Below are 20,658 nucleotides of genomic sequence, written 5' to 3'. Positions count from 1 at the left end.
CTTTCCAAAAGAAAAGAAAACCTTTACTGAGAGATTACTGGAAATTTCTCTCCCCTGTTGAAGCATACTCTCCCAGCAGAACACCTTGGTCACTAAATCTAAATTTTTAGTTGCGTGGATTTTATAAACTAAAATATTAAACTTTAAATCAATTAACATTTCAACATCCAGTCTAGAAGATTGACCCAACATAGCAAGTCCAGTACTGAAATATTGAACTGATCTCCCATGCACACTATAAAGTTTAAGCAATTAAGTTTTTCAAATTTATTTAATCTCTTTGGGATTTATGTCACATTAATGAAAATAATATAAGTTGTGAACAAGATGACTACCAAATCAGATTTCAAAAATGATGGAAAAAGTTGAGAAATCAATATTCTGGTCATTCAAGCTTAACCTTAAAGCATCCTTAATGTGAGATTTTGTAAAAACACCAGTCTGCTTCCATGATTTAAGACAATGGATACTACAGTGAGAAGATGCAATACAGTTCCATTTTCTTACAAACACAACAGTTGTAAAAATAGTCAAGTATAACAAGAAATGGGAAACTTGGAAAGTACCTTTATGTTTATTTGTGCTAATTAGAAAAATATTCTCAGGAGTATATAAAAGATTCCAAGCCATATTTTGAAGAAGTTCTCCCATTGGTATGGATCATCATCAAAACAGATTATTAAGTCCTCTTTATCCATTGTTTACGGTCCCAGATTGTAAACAAGAAAGCCACCACGTTTTTCCACAGTATAGCAGTGACTACACTTTAAGAGTAATCTATTGTTTTAAAATACTTTCAGGATGTTACAAAGTAATTAAAAGTATGATTCAAAAGATTGTTATTTACATGTATTTTATAACGGTGTCTACATTAACATAAAACTAAAATAAATTGTATCATCGATAGTCACAGGTGAGGTGCCAGAAGACTGGAGGTTGGCAAACGTGGTGCCACTGTTTTAGAAGGGCGGTAAAGACAAGCCAAGGAACTATAGACCGGTGAGCCTGACTTCGGAGGAGGGAATCCTGAGGGACAGGATGGACATGTATTTGGAAAGGCAAGGGCTGATTCAGGATAGTCAACATGGCTTTGTGCATGGGAAATCATGTCTCACAAACTTGATTGAGTTTTTTGAAGAAGTAACAAAGAAGATTGATAAGGGCAGAGCAGTAGATGTGATCTATATGGACTTCAGTAAGGCGTTCAACAAGGTTCCCATGGGAGACTGATTAGCAAGGTTAGGTCTCATGGAATACAGGGAGAACTAGCCATTTGGATACAGAACTGGCTCAAAGGTAGAAGACAGAGGGTGGTGGTGGAGGGTTGTTTTTCAGACTGGAGGCCTGTGACCAGTGGAGTGCCACAAGGATCGGTGCTGGACCCTCTACTTTTTGTCAGTTACATAAATGATTTGGATGCGAGCATAAGAGGTACAGTTAGTAAGTCTGCAGATGATACCAAAATTGGAGGTGTAGTGGACAGCGAAGAGGACTACTACAGGATCTGGACCAGATGGGCCAATGGGCAGAGAAGTGGCAGATGGAGTTTGATTCAGATAAATGCGAGGTGCTGCATTTTGGGAAAGCAAATCTTAGCAGGACTTATACACTTCATGGTAAGGTCCTAGGGAGTGTTGCTGAACAAAGAGACCTTGGAGTGCAGGTTCATAGCTCCTTGAAAGTGGAGTTGCAGATAAATAGGATAGTGAAGAAGGCGTTTGGTATGCTTTCCTTTATTGGTCAGAGCATTGAGAACAGGAGTTGGAAGGTCATGTTGCGGCTATACAGGACATTGGTTAGGCCACTGTTGGAATACTGCGTGCAATTCAGGTCTCCTTCCTATCGGAAAGATGTTGTGAAACTTGAAAGGGTTCAGAAAAGAATTACAAGGATGTTGCCAGGGTTGGAGGAACTAAGCTACAGGGAGAGGCTGAACAGGCTGGGGCAGTTTTCCCAAGAACATCGGAGGCTGAGGGGTGACCTTATAGAGGTTTACAAAATTATGAGGGGCATGGATAGGATAAATAGACAAAGTCTTTCCCCTAGGGTCGGGGAGTCCAGAACTAGAGGGCACAGGTTTAGAGTGAGAGGGGAAAGATACAAAAGAGACCTAAGTGGCAACGTTTTCATGCAGAGGGTGGTACGTGTATGGAATGAGCTGACAGAGGATGTGGTGGAGGCTGGTATAATTGCAACATTTAAGAGGCATTTGGATGGGTATATGAATAGGAAGGGTTTGGAGGGATATGGGCTGGGTGCTGGCAGTTGGGACTAGATTGGGTTGGGATATCTGGTTGGCACAGACGGGTTGGACCGAAGGGCCCGTTTCCATGCTGTACATCTCTATGACTCTAAAATAAATTGATGAAAATAACCTACATTCTGGGGTATTAGTTCTTTTCATGGTCACACAAATTTCCAAGAATCGTCAAAACAGTTTAGAAAATGCATCCCTAATGAAATCTCAAAATATCCAAGTTGACCTCCCTTGAGGTACTCTGCATCATAAATACAAATCTTCAGCCAATTTGATTCACTCAATGCACTTCTAAGAAGTCACTTCCAAGACGATGGGCGTGACAAGTTTCTGGCAACAGCACTTAAAACATATGCTCCAGAAATAGCCATGTTCTGGCCAAGCTACTCCTGTATAGGTAGAAAACTTACTTCTGGCCAGCAAGATAGAAGATTCCCCAAGTATGGCCTGATCACAAAGAGGACAAATCTATCCCAGCCAATTATCAACACATCGGTCCACTGTCAATCATCCACAGAATGATGGAAGGTGTTATCAAGCAACACTTTGCAATAATATGATCACTGATACTCAGTTTGGGTTCTGTCACAGACAGCATTACAACCTAAGTCAACACACGGACAGAAAAGCTGAACTCAACAGACGAACTGAAAGCAACTACCTTTGACATCTAGGCTGCATTAGATCAAGCACGGCACCAAGGAGTCCTTGCAGAATTTAACTCAATGGGAATCAGAAGAAAACTCTCCACTGGTTAGCATAATGCTCAGCATAAAAGGAGCATACTTGTATTTGTTGGAGTTCCCAGGACATCACTCAGGAGTTCATCATGGCTATCTTTAGCTACCAAACCCAAATAAATACTGCAGCTATAAGGGCAGGTTAGAGGCTGAGAATCCTGTGGCTTGAAGCTCACCATCTGATGTTTCAAAGTCCGCCCACCATCTACAACGTATAAGTCAGGCATTTAATAAAATAATCTCCACTGGCCTGGATGGGTGCAACTCCAAGAAAACTCATGAATATTGACACTATGTAGGACAATGCAGCCTGCTTAATTGGCATCTTACCCATCATTAAACATTCAGTCTCTCTAAAGCCAATACACAGTGGCTGCAAAGTATACACTGCAGTGATTCATGAAGATTTTTCCAGCAGCAGACACGTGGGAACAACCTGCAAGGTGCTCTGTAGGTCACATGCCATCCTGACTTGGAAGTACATTGTCACTGTTGTTGGATCAAAATCCTGGAACACTCTCCCTAACAGCATCTTGGGTGCATCTCCACCATAGAAACTGCAGCAACTTAAGAAAGTAGCTCACCATCACCACCTCAAGGGCAATTATGAATAGTCACCAAAGTCTGACTGAGCTAACAACAGTCAATCCTGCGGAAGAATATTGTTCAGTGTCCTGAAGTAGAAATGTACAGAAAACCCCAAAGGCGGACAGACAATAAATAGTTTTGTTATATTTAAAATGGATCTGAAAACCATTTTTCTAAAGTTGTTTTTATCTTCGATTCATTTTCTGGTAACTACATTGCCCTTTTCCCATACAATGTGGTGCAATGAACTCTGTCCAGTGAGAATGTTTGTTACCATCAAGCATAAATAGATATAGGTGCAATTAATGCATTGGAAAGCATTTAACTCAAAACCTAAAATGTTTTTCTGTTGTGTATTGTTTAAGTAGAACTGGTAGGATATTATTCAAACTTTTTTAACCCATAATCCTTGCTCAGCCACAGCACACTGCAACTCTTTCCAGACTAATATATTACCTCTATGTTTATTTAAATATTGGTTGAATCTCAATTCCTTTCTCCTTGTGAACCAGTTAGGATGAAATATATTTGTTGTCACAAAACTGTACGGCAAGTTTACAAATAAACCGGTGGGCATCTTGATGGCTGAGAAATATATCTATGTTTTCTCCATGGGTATGAAAGATCTTGTTGTCATGATTCAATATGTTGTGGTTACAACAGTGCAAAAGGTTAGTTTATTTTATTGTTTGCATTTCTATTTGCACAAACCTTTGGAAGCAAACCTGTAGACATCTTTCCCACTTGCACAGGATCATGACAAGTAATCTTCTTTAAAACTAATTTGAAAGCAAACAGCAATATCTGGAAGCTCTCAAATCAAAACGCAGGGATTCTGGTGTTAAAAATATATTTGATCCTGCAAGCTGTCGATGTACTCCTGATCAGGTTCATAACCACAGCTGCATCTGCATCATGATGAAGCACCAAGGCATAGAAATAGTGCTATTTAAAGGCGGTGCAGCTGATACGGTTTGTTGAGTAATTTGATTGACTTTGTTTTGTTTTACAATCCAATGCGAATCATATAGTTTGTTTTAAATTACCATAAATAACTCTCCTGCACACAGGATGGCCTAGATCTTGTGTGGGAAGATAGGCACTGCAATTGTGTGGACAGTACTTCTGCATTGATGTGGAAGTCTTAATGTAGTTATATCATCTTAGGAAACACCCCACAGGTTGAAACTTCTAATGGGCAAACACTACAGAATAGACCCAGACTTTGAATTTATAATTAGAAACTTTGCATTGTTCTGACAGACTTGCCTTAATAGTTATCCAGAAAATGTTAGAGGAAATAAATCTGCCTCCTGGGTAACTGTTATAATAGTAAACTATCAATTTTCAACTTTTATCATTAGATTTTAATCGCTGGAGCCTTTCATGGAATTAAGATTTTTTTAAATATAAAAGATAGCCAAAGTTAATAGCCAAGCTTCATGGAACCTTCCATAAACAAAAGCCAAACTGAACTGAAATTAACCGGTCAACAAAATGAGTGAAAAAAAAAGCCAGATATGGGAATGCATAAATGAAGTGCATTTCAGACAACAGCTTTTGGGCAGAGCAGATAGGGAGAAAATGGATTTGTAACAAAAGAACTGCAAGTTTCTTTCTCTAACTCTCTTTGTTTTCTTTCAGACCTTCAAAAAATAACATCCAGTGGTAAAGTAACTGGAGAAACATCATTCACTGAACTCAAAGATATCTACAGATTTCACTTCTGATGAGGATGCAAGTCATCAACTAAAAACTGTGGTCTCAAGTTAAACTAAACACAAAGGACTCTCAGGACTTTTTTTTAGAAACTACATATTATTGATATTGCTTTTAAGTGAGACACTCTCACCTTTTTACTTTTGTTTGGCGGTTGTGTGCATTTGATGTCATGTTTTATGTTTCTCAACAGTAGCATGCCATAAATTCCTTTCTTTTGCTTAAGAAATTTTTTTAAATGACACCCTATTCTCTCACCCATTTGGCATCTTACCTCCTCAATCAACTACCACCTTGACCGTTCAACCACCTGCCATCCTACCCTTCTGGTATTCAACCCTTCAGCCAACAATTATCCAAATCCTCACTAATTTGGCATCCTACCATCTCAACTATCTGGCACCCTTCAACCTCATTTGCTTTACTCATTTACCTTTTCTCAATGAATATAAAGAAGCCTCAGGATCTTGAAGAACTGGAATATGGTAGAGAACCGGTCTGCTGTTGGCTCACACACTCAGACTTCTTGACTGGTACAATTCAACAGTGGCTTGTCTGCCAGCATAGGGTGAAGGGGGATTGGAACTTTATTTGCACAAATCCGTGTATGATCTATGGTACAGATAGGAGCAAGAACAAAATTACACTCCTGAAATTTTTTGCAACTTCGCTGATACCATCTCCAAGTGACTCCCACCCCATGATCAGCCTGAAAAGATACCTGTCAAACTCACCGTTCCTGGATTTATGGGTTGCTGTGCCACCAGCAGCCATGGAATCTTACACAGCATGACTGCTCATAGGGGCTGCCAATCTTGACTGATTGGCAGCTTCATGCAAAGTAAGCCAATACTCTTCCAGGAAGTCATCCGAGCAGAAAACCGACAGAGTGGCTACACAAGTGTCTAATGGTTATAATGTCTGGTGGGTTTTTCTGTTTATGGCAACTGTTTTGTCCTTTTTTATGTCTGTCATCATTACATCAAAAAGCAGAAGATTCCATCTTGTATCAATAGATGAATATGATTAAGGTGCATCTAAGGAATAATTTCCATGCCACAAATTAGTTTGCCCAAATATCAAACAATAACTTACTCACTAGCACTAATGATTGTATATAAATTGACTCAGATTTCTGGATGGTGCTATTTTTTCAATATGTTATATAAACATATTCCAAATGTATGTATGTATGCTATACTACTGTGCAAATGTGCACTGTTTCAAGTCACTGTGATCCATTTTTCCAACAATTACCATTTATCAATTATAATTCTACTATCATCACTAGGATATATAAAGTCATTACACTAAAAATAAATTAATGGTTTGTTATTATTTTGGTACACTTCAAAAAACACTCATGAATTTTATTGTCAAGGAAGTACTTATATATTTAGCTATGAATTCATAAGTACTTTACTGTCATGCAACAAGTGCTTCCCAGATGCAGAAATCAAAACCCAGTAACATACCTCAGATATAATAGAGGTTCGACATACAGTTCTATTTCTAAACATTGTGCTGTTCTTTATCTTGAAGGAGAGAATTTTCCCATCTTATTTAAAAGTATGGGGGCAAGCACACTAGGTGGTAACTAATGCTGCACACCTCTAATGCCAAGAGAAACTGCATTGCCAGTCTGTCAGCTTATTAACAGCTGACTGGCCAATTTGTTACTGAGTCACTGGAACAGGTATTGTGGGTCATCAGAAGTTGCCAGCTAATCAGAGGCCAGAGCTTCTGGATCCTGAAGTTTGCTAGACCAGACCTTCTACTCAGGGGAACCTACAGCTCGAAGTATTTGTATACTCGTCTCAGAAGGTGGGGGCATGGGAAGGATGTAGCGTTCAGAAGTCAGCCCTTTTCCCCGTTCAGGCCTCTAGTTGTTTCCAGATTGGACCAATTGGAGATCTCTCTAAACCTGGCAGACACGTAGTCGGGAGACTGCCTCACCTGTTAGAGAGGCAGGTGGTCAGGGAGGTGGTATGTTACCATGAGTTAACTCCTTTCATGGACCTTTTCGCCATAAACTTAATTAGTGATATGGTGAAAATGGGTTAAGTCTTTCTCCAGGGCCAATTTATTTCACTATTTCCCCCCTTCTTGCCAAATCCAAGGTGGGGGAGAGGGTCAGTGGGGTGGGAGGTTGATATTGCGCCAAAGTGAAGGTAATGTTTGCTCAAATTTACATGGGTGAAAACAGCTAAAATCAGAATGATTCTTTACTGAGTTAACTTATGTGTTGCTGCATTTATTATTTGCATGTTCAGTTCAGGAGATGCAGAGTCACACAAAAATGCTTGTACTTCAAGGGCTTAGAGTTGACAATTGGATGGCATTTCAAAGTATGCCCAGTTGGCTGGATTTTTTTTCATTAACCTTTGCTGCACTAAGTTTTTGCCACAAATTGTTGAATATGTAAAGACAGAATAGTAGTAGAGACCTTGGTAAATGATAGCCCTTCGGTCAATGGAATTTAAGCAAAAAGACAGCAAAAATAGAGGAATGACAAAGAAAGAGTTTGAATCAAATTAAATTACATTACATGCAGAAACATAACCATATTTCCAAAATTAAATATTTCAAAAAGTAATACACAATAGTATGTTACTATTTTTAGTTAAATAAATAGGACTTGTAATTCATTTCTAGTCTTAGCTCTAAAAAACATCTGGTTGCTCACTAGATAATTAGCATAATTAATGAATACTAATCAATCCAAACAAATGATTTTTTAACTCCCAAAATAAATCATTTTGATATCACAGTCGCTATTGACTCAATAATTTACTTATAGGCAATATATCACTGCTCCATTTACCACATGCTAGAAAACTGCTATAACTCTTTTCTACAACTTAACTTCAGTGCAACGTGTCCACTCTCAACAGTGAAGCACTCATACATTTGTTTACAAGACATCGACAAATTCATGATGTGTGGGTATCCCTTAGGGTAGGATAAATTTAGCAGGCTTGTCCATTGACTCGTTTGCAATGAAATCACACACTTTGCATTTTACTAACAGATATAAGTTGGGTTAAACAGGATTATGCTTCAGTTGCCTGGAATAAGACTACTGAGATCCTATACTTCGGGGTCAGCTCTTTTACTGGGAGCAATGATACAAGAAGAAATGTAAAACATTAAGCCTGTATTTTAAAATGGCAAAGGAAAAAGTTCAATTTAATTTTAATACAAAACCAACTTCGCAATATTTAGGTGTGACCTACTCAATATGCGAACTTTCCAGCATGGCTATTTGTGGCATTTGCTCCATTTGATTAAATCTTCATTTTCATCTTACCTACCACAACTTAGAAGCATTATTCAAAGTCATCACAAGGTCAAATCCCAATTAAATTCATGAAAAGTTAGCTGTATCAGGAATTTATTTACAATAGAAATATCATTCAGGCAATAAAGTTCACTCTCTTGGGATTTACATTTCTATGCATTATTGAGGTAATAACTCTCATCCCCTAAAAAGGCCATCTTTCTAAACTATTGGTACGAAAATATTTACGTGCAATTAGCATTTTGTTAGTATAACCTGCACTGTTATATTAATTTTTTTACTAAAACCTGATAAAATTTCAAAGTTCATGGGAAGTGAATATCCCAAGCAATCAATTCAAACAATTAGCAAATCAGCATCATTGTTCACTGTTATCAATCAAAACTGTTGATACTGTTACACAATCCATAATTTGTTATTTGCAATGACCTTTTTGAATGGTAAATCTCTTGTTGCTTTCAATGTTGAGTCTGCAGTGCTACTTAATTTTCCTCAATTCGAAAAATAATCACAATTCAACTTTCCAAAATATTCAAATCTTTAAACACTCTGGATACAGTACATGCTCTTACAAACAGCAACCAAATTTACGTTTCCTCAAAACCTCCTCAATTAATGGCCTCAAAATTCCAATTTGGGTTGAGATTTAATTCTAACTGCGACCAGATAAAATGCTACTGACCAAATACCAGAGGTGTGTGGAATGGGGCAGGCCAATGTGGAATATGGGGTGTAAAGGCATAGGGTATCAGGTGGTTAAACAGGTTATGCTGCCATATAGGTGGCAGAGTAGGGTGTCAGGTGGGTGAGGGGGATATGGTGCCAGTTGGCTGGGAGCGGGGAGGGTAAAGAAGAGTTAAGTGAAGGGGTAGGGATTAGGGTCAAGTCAGTGCATTGGTGGGGGATTGAGGGTGTTGAATCCAGGTCACGATGGGTGAGTGGTGGGAGGGGGAGGTGTGTCAGCTCTGGTGGGTGTCAGGGGTCAGGAGAGGAGTCATGAGCTCAGTTTCATAGCTACCCTGGAATTATAGGTGGTTTCAATCCTTTAACCTTTCCTGGCTAACCGTTAAGTGCAAGTGAATCGGAACTCTCCAAATCTTTCAACATTAATGAGGTTTTCCAGAAGCTTCTAGATCCAAGGGAAATGCCAATTGAAGTTTTCATTTTTCCTTGGAATTCCCTTGAACTCAACTGTGTGAGGATTTTTCCAGGAACCCAGTCTACAATGCAGAAACAACTAGCTTGTTTCAATACTGATCAAAACTAGTTTTTAGATAACAACAGAGCAACATAATCATGGTTTTGTCAGTTCTGCTTTTACTAGAGCCTATAATGGGGCTTATCACATAATTATTACATATTATAGTATAGATACTTTCTAATCTACCTGTTCAGAGATGTTTGTACATACCTCTGGAGCAAGTCTGCCTGAACCCAGGCCTCCTGGCTTAAAGGTAGAGACACTACCACTGTGCCAGGAAAACTTCCAGTCTGTATATACTTAGAATTCATTGCTGGTTTGATGAAAATGTTATTATTTCCCAGTCTGTACATAAGTATATGCAGACTGGGTAATAACATTTTTATCAAACCAGCAATGAATTCTAGTAATATCTATCAAAAGCATCCTTGTTCAGAGGTAAGAAACAGCTTTGGAAGCAGTCACTAGAAACAAATGAAGGATGGAGAACCCACTTTCATCAGTCAGTGCAAGGAAATTATGATTATAATATAGGCCAAAAAATAGTTATGGAAAAGGTCAACGAACAAATTATCAATAATATTCAAATTAATAACTATTTTAGTAAGGTTAAAAGACTCTAATGGTCTAGAATTAAAAGTTGTAGACAAAACAGTGATTGAACAATGCGAGCCCTTCAAAGAGGAAATAGTTTGGTATAGAATACAGGATGGGTAACGTGAGACGGAGGGCAGGAAAAGAAGGATAACCGAAGTAAAGCTCCCCGATGAATAAAAGGTTGGAAGTTAAATGAAGCAGAAGGTGGCAAACGAAAGCAGATGAAATGCAAGGGCGAGGGGTACTGTAGTGGTAACATCATCAGACTAGTAATCTGGAATTCCAGACTCATTTGGAGGTCCAGGATAGAAATAACACTTGGCTAGAAATTGAAATTTCAATTCACGAAAAAAAAACTAGAATAAAAGTCTAACCTGATGGTACCACAAAACCACTGCAGATTATTGTAAATATCTATTTGGTTCATTGATGGTCTTCAGAGATGGAGATCTGCCATCTTTACCTGGTCTGGCCTACATTGAATCCAGACTCACAGCAATGTGATGGTCTCTTAACTCTAAGCAATTAGAGATGGGTAGTAACTGTTTGTCTAGCCAGAGACACCCATTTTCTGTGAATGAATGAAGTAAAAATATGAAGGCAGAACACCAAAATGACTGTTTATAAAAACAAGCAAGTTCTGAAAGAGGTAATAAAGAAGTATAGAGGCTTTAAGATTAGCCCGAAGACTAATATGAAAGGTACCATAAAATAAGGTGGAGTCAATTGAGAATTCTTGTGTAGATAGAAGCAAATATAGGAAATGGGTGTATTCTAGCTTCACCAGAGAAAGGGGTTTTGTTAACGTAGCAGTGAAAGAGGAGGTTCTAAAAAAATTGTATCGGATGAAAATAATTAAACAAGAGATACTCAAGTGATTGGCTTTAGTCAAAAATAGAAAAGCATCTGGTACAAATGGGATGTTGCTAGTTTACTAAGGTTGAAAATTGTGCCCAGGGTATTCCAGTTCTCCTCAGATGTATAGTTGTTTTATAACAGAACTGGAATATTGCAAATGTTTAACCTCTGCTCAAGAACAGGAGAGAGATAAACCTTGCACCACAGATCAGACAGTCTAATGTCAGTGGAAAGAATTTCAAAGACAAAATTGATTAGCACCTGGATTTACTAAAGACAAATTGTGTTTAACTAACATTATGTAGGTCTTTGATTAATATATGGAGAGGGATGATTAGGGTAATGTGGTTGATGGTCTGTATATGTACCTGCAAAAGTCATTTATAGAAGTGCCACACAATAGATTTGTTGTCAAAATTAAAACTCATGGGATTAGATGAACTGTTGTAGTGTGGATTCAAAATTGGCTAAGACAGAAACCCAAGAGTTGCAATGAGGGGTTGTTTCTTAGACTTAAATAAGGCATTGAGTGATATTTCCCATGAGTGTGCAGTAGGACTACAGTTCTTCTTGATAGATCTATAAACCACAATTTCAAAGTCTGTAGATTACATAAAATTCAGAAATATAATAAACAAATGTGTGAGGCAATTTAAAGGTCATAAGCAGACAAATGACAAAGACAGACACACAGCAGATGAAATATCATACAGAAACATCTTAAAGGATACCTTTTGGAGGATGGAGGAGGAGAGGTACTCTGAACCAAATGGGTAATTCTAAAATGGAAGCAAGATTGGACACAGTTTAAGGGTGTATATACAAAATATTTAAATGTGGAGGACAAAGTTGATAAGGCTGTTAATAAATAAGAATGTTGCTTTTATTATAAGATCATAAAAATAAAAATTTTTACAAAATCTTTATAACAGAGAATGCAAAAGAGGTTTACTAGAACAATGCAATGGATGAGGATGTTTAGTTCTCTGGAGAGACTAGATTCATGGATTAAAGATGAGTGGAAAAAGGAAAGATATTGACAAATGGCTCCTCTGATCACCTGTCTAGGTTTAGCCAAATTCATGAACCCATCAGTAAACAAAGATCAGTCTGAGCCAATATTATCATCATTATAAAAGATCCCTCATTAATTCACACCTTTCTGCAAGTTAGGCATTGAGATGAAAAGTTTTCTGTGAAGTATTCAGCTTGGGAAATCAATGAGCAGATACAGGGATATATATGAATATTGAGTTCTGAATGGCCAATGGATTGGAAATGTCAACTCGGCTTTCTCTCCACAGATGCCACCATACATGCAGAGGTCCTCCAGCAATTTGTTTTTGTTTCAACAATATACAAATGGACCTTTACTAACAGCTAATTTTGATCAACAGATGACAGGCAAGAAAACAAATGGATTTGTAAACAAGAACATGAAGACTCTGCCTGTGTATATCTCTCTCTCTGTCTACCTCAAAAACTATGCAAGGTAACATACTAAATATCACAACTCACTGAGAGCATCAGTATCACCATTATGAAAGAAACCAGACAGGAGCTAAACAATTGGACACAAGCTTTTCATTTTCTCAACTCAAAGATTCTAAAAAGCTAAGGTGCAACTTCTTATCTTCTTGCACAAGGCCCGATACCCTTTGCTGACTTTCTTTGGAATCTCATTACTTGTGTCTGTGTGTGTGTGCTTGTTGTTGTTTTTACTTTTTCTTGTAATGAAACTCCACTCTTTTTGATTCAAGATTGTTTTGGAATTTTGATCATTTTGAAAAATTGTTCATGGGATATGTGCATTACAGGCTAGACTAAATTTACTATCCTTCACTAATTGACCGGAGGGTATGGTGGGGAGTTGCCTTCTTGAAACATTGCAGTTCTTGGAGTGCGGGGACATCCATAGTGTTGCTAGCAAGGAACTTCCAGGATTTTGACTCAGCAATAGTGGAGGAATGATGATATAGTTCCATGTTAGGGTGCCATGTGGCTCGGAGGAGATCTTGTAGGTGTTATTGATCCAATGCATCTGATGCCCCATCCTTCTAGATGGTAGAGGTTATAGCTTAAATGGTGCTGTCATAGGAACATTGACCAGTTACTGCAGCACATTTTGTAAATGGTGCACAGATCTGGCACTGTGCATTGATGGTGAAGGGAGTAAATATTGAAAGTCTGAATGTTACTTGCCAACCCAAGCTTGGATATTGTCCATGTCTTTTTGCACATAGACATAAACTACTTCAGTATCTGAGTAGCTGTGAATGATGATGAATGTTGTGTAATCATTAGCAAACATTGCAATTTTTCTCCTGGAGGTGAGATGACTTACTTCCAACAAGAACGATCTAACCAAGTTTAATTGGAATGCATTAGCTACATGCTAATCAAGGATAAAATAGAAATAAATATTTGTTGTGACTGAGTAAGCGGGGGGTTTTAAAAAAAAAGGGAGCAATGATGTCTTTACATCTATATGTAAAATTCCGAATCGAGAAGCTTGAAATTATAAATGGTCAATATTGACTTGACAGCATAAAGAAGGAAGACTGATGCCAGTGGCAGAAGAATTGAAAAGAACATCAGAACAGATGGTGGGGTGGAGGAAAGATATGCATCCTATTTCTGTACCCTGGAAGTTACAATTTGCAAGCAGAGTGGAAGCAAATTCAATGGCAACTTCTGATTGAAAATTATAAAGTACTTGAAGTAAATATTGTTTTCGGACCATGGATTGGTAGCAATTGGGCAGCTCTTTCAAAGAGCCAGCAGAGGCTTGAGGGGCCATCATTTATGCTTTATTGCTCATAAAATCATACAATCTATCAGGCCATTCTGACAATCACAATCAGCTGACTTGTGCTAGCTCTTTGAAAGAGATATGTAATGCATGGCATATCTTTATTTCCCATTGCCCTGTAATATTGTCCTCTTCAAACAAATATCAAATTTCTTTTTGAAGGACACTATTGAATCTAGTCTTCTAGGATGTTAATTCTAGGTCTTAGCAATTTATGGCATAAAAAAGGTTGATTGTAAATCTGTATCATCACAATACTGATCATCCTGCCAATGGGAATATGTTTTCCTTAAATGTGCCGTCAAAATCTCTCAATTTTATAAATTGTTGTGCTTTGTTTTACAAAAAATAAATATTGCAATGAACTCAACGATAAACTGGACATTCAGAATTCCCAACTTAAACTCACAAATCAGGTTAAATAAGAAAACAAATTTAAATCTCCCTAGGATCAGACTTTAAAAGCAAGAAATGCCAAATCAATGTAATAAGGAAAGAATAAAAACAAAACAATCAAATCTGTGAAAAAGGTCAAAATGGTAGAAAAAAGGAACAAAACAGTAACAACCAAAGTCGAACAGTTTGAGTAATCAAGTGGAGCAAGAACTGCCTGTCAAAAAATTAGTTGATCTCACTAATGACACTAATTATTCACATATTGTGCTGTAATCTGGCAGTAAGTTTGTCAATGAACTAACAACTGTTAACTTCTATAATCACCTCAAATCATAACACTCCAGCCAATCAGGGATGAATAAAACAATGATAATAGATGTTGTACACAACCCAGTTATTGTCTATGGCTTGACTGTAGAATTACAGTCAGTTTCTGGGAGAATTGACCAGCTAACTAAAATATAAAATAAAGCTTGCTTAAAACACAAGACAAAATTCCAAGAAGACACAAAAAAGGGGAAAAAAAAACAGAAATGGAGTCAAAAGAAAATACAAATCAAAACACTGTACAATTACATATATGCAAGAAAATTAAATACATAAAAAGAAAAAGACAAAATGATATGCTAAATAGTCCCTGAGTAGCAAGCAAATGTTGGCTTCTGAAGGGCAGAAAAAAACAAGACTTTTATGTATTTCCATAGATTTAAAATGCAGGATTGCAGGCTTGAAAATAAAGTGTTGTAGATGTATCAAAAAGATGGATCAAACATTAGGTGAAGATTTATTGCAAGTAGTTTCATCTAATGCAAGAAAGATGAATTGATTTTGGTTAAATTAGATATAACTGACAATTCATTGGTAGAGAAGATGCATTATTTTCCAATTGTTATCCTCCCATGGTTTAAGTGATTTGTGCTCTATTGTATTTTACGAAAAGAACAGAGGAACTTTCAATGATTTAGATTGTATATATTAATCATACCCAGTGGCTGTGAACCATATATCTAAAACTGAAGAAGATTTTTGACATCTAATTCTGTGACAAGACTTTGGCGCTAGGTACCCTACTCATACCCATAATCTCAAATCCATTTACTGACACAGTTGAACAATTTTCTGTTTTAATTCTATGAGGCTTAAGGTATCATTCCATTTTTTTGCAACCAAATAGAGCAAGAGTAGGATAGTCAGGATTCTTTTTTATATTTCAAAGAACAGTAAATAGAATTAAAAGGAAATTAATTAAATGTAGATTCAATCAGTTTTCATAAATTTGTGTCCTTGTTTCCCATGACTAAATGTGCTCTATAAAATTGTCAAAATAAAATTGAATACATAAAGAAAAATAGATAATTGAGAAAGCTTTTATGATACTTAATATGTACTGCCAAATATCTATTTATTTTATGTGAACGTTTTGGTAAAATATTGTAATCAATCAAAGCCAGTATTATCCAACATAATTTCCATTGAAGAAATCAAACTGTAGTGCATGCCATGAAAGCATAGCAAAACAAAGAAAAAACCTAATCCATATGCATTAATTACATATTCACAAGAAAACAATAGTTTCAAATTTACTAATTTACTTTTGTACTCTGCTAATAATCACACAAAAACAAGAGTCACCTTTTAAAACAAAAATTGGTCAGTATACATGAATTAAAAATGAACATTTATTTTAATCCTATTCTCTTAAACAAAACTTGCACTGGAATCCAAGAATTTTTCATAAACCATGTGGAGTTATACGTAGCTGATGTAGTTCAATAACACCATTCCAGGTAGCCATGTATCTCTCTCACCAACAACAGTTCACATTAGCAGCCGATTTCTAGATATTTAGAACAATTTTAGAATAGATTTCTAGAGATCAAAAATTAAGATAAACACAGCACTGTATATCTGCACACCTTTCACAAAATGATTTAAAGCTCAACACCCTTCAGGTTTTGGAGGTGGAATCAGTTGTTTTTTTCCTTTCTGCATGCCCTTTGCTGGTAACACCATGGGTACGTCATATGTCATAAATACCATGAGAACTAATCCATCAGTTGTAATGGCTCCTATAAAACACCACTGTGAGATTGCAATAAGACTGGAAAATAGGCTACAAATCCCAGCTATGCTCAAGCTCGCAATGAAGCGAAACAGAAAGGAGGTGGGAAAGGGATCAAGAGATAGATGACCACCTGAACCATGACCAGAGAGGGTAGAGGTCACAGGCCAAGGTCTTTGTAACATCTTCACCACCTAACTTCAGTAAGGTACCAGTCTAAACTATCACAGCAGCAACACAGAACAAAGAGAAAGAATAAATGTGCTTACCTTTGTGGATATCTTCCTGGGCTCCTTTCTGCCATTTCTATTTGCCATTCCAGACAATCGCGTGAGTCTTGCTTGAAAACCTATCAAACCAGCAGTAGTTTAAGAGATTTTGATATGACCTATTCGACAGCTATTTCAGTCAGAAGGAGCAGGGGTACACTTTGATCTCAACCCTTTAAAACACTGCCAGTCAAACAAACAGTAATTGACAAATCTAATTGTTAATTTTTATTGACAATAGTAATGTCTTAACTTGATCAAGGAAATGTATTAACCCTTTAAAAACTGCACTCACATCGTGACACTAAAATAAATGACCTGACAAATAATTTTAAAATTTATTCAGATAAATTTAAATTAATAAATCTTCCACATTGTCCACAAATTTGAACATAAGATTCAGGACTATTTTTGAAGATGCTATTTCATGGAAATATAGATTTCAGTTACTTGATGACACAAATGTGGGTGGCATGTTGGCTCAGTGGTTAGCACTGCTGCTCACAGTGCCAGAGACCTGGGTTCAATTCCAGCTTTGGGCGACTGTCTGAGTGGAGGTTTGCACATTCTGCCTGGGTCTCTGGTTTCCTCCCACAGTCCAAAGATATGCAGGTTAGGTGGACTGGCCTTGCTAAGTTACCCATGGATGTCCAAGGATGTGCTTGCTTGGTGGATGAACTGTGGAAAATGCAGGGTTACACAGACAGAGTAGGTGGTGTGGTGGGATGCTCTTTGGAGGGTTGGTGTGGACTGGATGAGCCAAATGGCCTATTTCCATGCTGTTGGGATTTTATGATTTTTGCTCAGCGTCAATTTGCTCCTCACTTCAGTCCCTATTTCCAATACATGGATTTTCCAGGGTAAGAGAGTCCAAATCTAGAGGGCATAGGTTTAAGATGATAGGGACTCGATTAATTTAGAATATTTGGTTGTATAGATGAGTTGGGCCAAAGGGTCTGTTTCCATGCTATGCATCTCTATGGACAAAGTCAGAAGTCACACCACACCAGGTTACAGTTTTCGAAAGCTTCTGTGATTTCAAATAAACCTGCTGAACTGTAACCTGGTGTGGTGAGCCTTCTGACTTTGTCACCCTCGACCAACACCAACATCTCCTCTATGAGATAAATAATGCAATTCTTTCTTACATTTGAAGATTTACAGATTTCATTGAAAATTCCATTTTTTTTCAGATCAGGAATTGGTTAATAACTGTATTAAGTAAGCTTAGTTATTTGTCATAATATATGCAAATTTAATTTTCTAAAATGTGGCAATTATGGGCCAATGTGAAACAATTACCTGGAAGGCAACAGATTGTGGATTTTTATATTCTTTTGCAGGACATGATGCCAATGACTAGGCCAGCATTTATTGCCCATCCTTGAGAAGACAATGGCAAGTTACTTATTTGAATGCTACAGTTCACATTGGTGCACATATTTGTAACCCATAACTGGCACAGTCAAGGTGCTGTTAGGGAGGCATTTCCAGAAGTTTGATGAAGTGACAGCAATGGAATGCAAAATATATGTCCATGTCAGGATGGTGAATGTTTGGAAGGGAACTAGCAGTTAGTGATGTTCTCATTCATCTGCTAACCTTCCCTCTAAATTAGTCGAGCAAGTCACTCAGTTGTACCAGGCAACCACAAAGGCTAAAGCAAGGAAAGGACCCAGAAAGTATGCCTGGCATCAATCGAAGCACACGAAACAACACCTTACCTCCATGTGGGAGTTAGTGCCGAAATTTGGAAAAATGTCTCATGGACTAATCAAGTGTCCCAGACACCACCATCACCATTCCATCTGTACTGTCTCACCAGCAAGTCAGATTGACCAGTGGTGCTGGCACAGTGGTATACCCTTGACTTACCCTAGCTGTCCTGAACTTTGATCCCATGAAATTTCATGGCATCTGGATGAATATGGGCAACGGAACATCCCACTGATTGGCACCTACTGCAACCGCCATCACCCCATTTCCTAATGAATCAGTACTTAAGGGAAACACTACTAAAGGGAAACATTGAGGGTGTTAAGAGCAGAAAACATACTCTAGTCCTTTACCAAGATTGGCATATCAGCACTGTCCAAAGTGGCCAAATCCTAAATGACATGGCTACTGGACTGGGTTTACAGCAATGATGAAGGATCCAGAGGGTAAAATCTACACAAACTCATCCTTATCTAATCTACTTGTCACAGAGGGGTTTGTCCATGACAGTGTCAAGAGGAGCAACCATTGCACAGTCCTTCTCGAGACAAAGTATGGTGTCCACTTTGAGGATGCTCTCCAATATGCTGTGTAGCACTATCACTGGTTAAATTGGGCAAATATTTAACAGAACTAGTAACTCAAAATGGGGCATCCATGAGGCACTGTGGGTAATTATCTAGAGTAGATAACCGACATGCAGAACCTCAACCTGAGCTACAAATCTTCTCAAAACTCATCTAGAGTAGAATTGTATTCAACCACAATCTGCAACCTCATCACCTGGCACACTCTTAACTCTACCACTGATATCAAGCCACGAGATCAAAACTGGTTCAAAGAAGGCAGCAAGAGCAGCACCAGACATAGCTGAAAATGAGGTGTCAACCTGGTGACACTACAACTCCCTTGCCAAATAACAGCAGCAATAGAAAGGGTTAAGCAATCCCACAACCAACAAATCAGATTTAAGCTCTGCAGTCTTGCCATATCCAGATGTGAAGTGTGATAGTCAATTAAACAAGTATCAGAAGTGATAGCTCCACAAATACCCAATTTTTAATGATAGGAGATCTGTAGCACATCACTGCAAAAGACAAGACTGAAGTATTTTCATCCATCTTCAGCCAGATAATGTCAAATGGGCAATCCAACAAAGCCTTTTCCAGAAGTCCCCAGTATTCAACTAATTGGATCATTCTGTGTGTTATCAAGAAATGACTGAATACTGCAAAAACTCTGACAACAATCTGGCATTAGTACTGATGACTTATATTCCAGAACTAGATGCGCCCCTTGTTAAGCTGTTCCAGTACAGCTAGAACACTAGCATATAACTGAAATTGTGGAAGATTGTCCAGATATGTCCTGTGCAAAGCAATCAGGACAACTTCAATCCAGATGATTACCATCACAGTCCATTCTCGATCATCAAAAGAGTCATGCAAGGGGTCATCGACAATGCTATCAAACAACACTTGGAAAGGAATAGCCCATTCATTGATACTCAGTTTGAATTCCACTGGGCCACACTGCTCCTGATCTCTTTACAGCCTTAGTCTAAACATGGACAATATAGCTGAACTCATGGTGAAACGAAAGGAAGTGGCGTAAACATCAAGGCAGCATTGACCAAATGTACCAAAGAAATCTAGCAAAACTGAAGGCAATAGGAAATGGGGGAAGAAAGACGCTCTGCTATTGAAGACATACCAGGCACAATAAGGATGACATACCTGTTTAAAGTCAATCACTTCAGTCTAGGACATTATCACCGAAGTTCGTCATAATAGTGTCACGGTTTTCAGCTGTTTCAATAATGACTCCCTTGCTCCTGCATAAAGTCAGAAGTGGGGATGTTCTCTGATATTTGCACAATATTCAACACCATTCACGATGCCTCAGACACTGAAGCAGCCTATGTCCAAATGATAAAAGACCCAGACAACACTTTGGTTTGTCTTGGTAAATGGCAAGTAACATTCATCAATTAAATGGCAGGCCATGACCATACTCAACAAGGAAAAATCTAACTATCGCCCTTTGATGTTCAACAACAGTATCACTGCTGAAATCCTCAAGCAAAACCTTGAGGGCTACCATTGACCATAAATAGACTAAAACAGCCATTTAAATGCTGTA

At 37.8% G+C, this 20,658-nt stretch overlaps 1 protein-coding gene across 1 annotated transcript in view; it reads right to left on the bottom strand.

Moving 5' to 3' along the window:
* Positions 1-20,658, bottom strand: part of gpatch2 (G patch domain containing 2) — a 304,781-nt gene that overhangs the window by 237,046 nt on the left and 47,077 nt on the right. Inside the window, 1 exon segment of the mRNA XM_087991317.1 lies at positions 16,801-16,880. Coding sequence (XP_087847443.1) covers positions 16,801-16,880 — 80 coding nt within the window.

The sequence above is a fragment of the Chiloscyllium plagiosum genome, unplaced genomic scaffold (assembly GCF_037043375.1).
Source record: "Chiloscyllium plagiosum isolate Xiang-an unplaced genomic scaffold, Cpla_swu_hap1 HiC_scaffold_10, whole genome shotgun sequence".
NCBI lineage: Eukaryota > Metazoa > Chordata > Chondrichthyes > Orectolobiformes > Hemiscylliidae > Chiloscyllium > Chiloscyllium plagiosum.
Note: the sequence above shows the minus strand (reverse complement) of the source record. Positions and strands in the feature narration are given on the sequence as shown.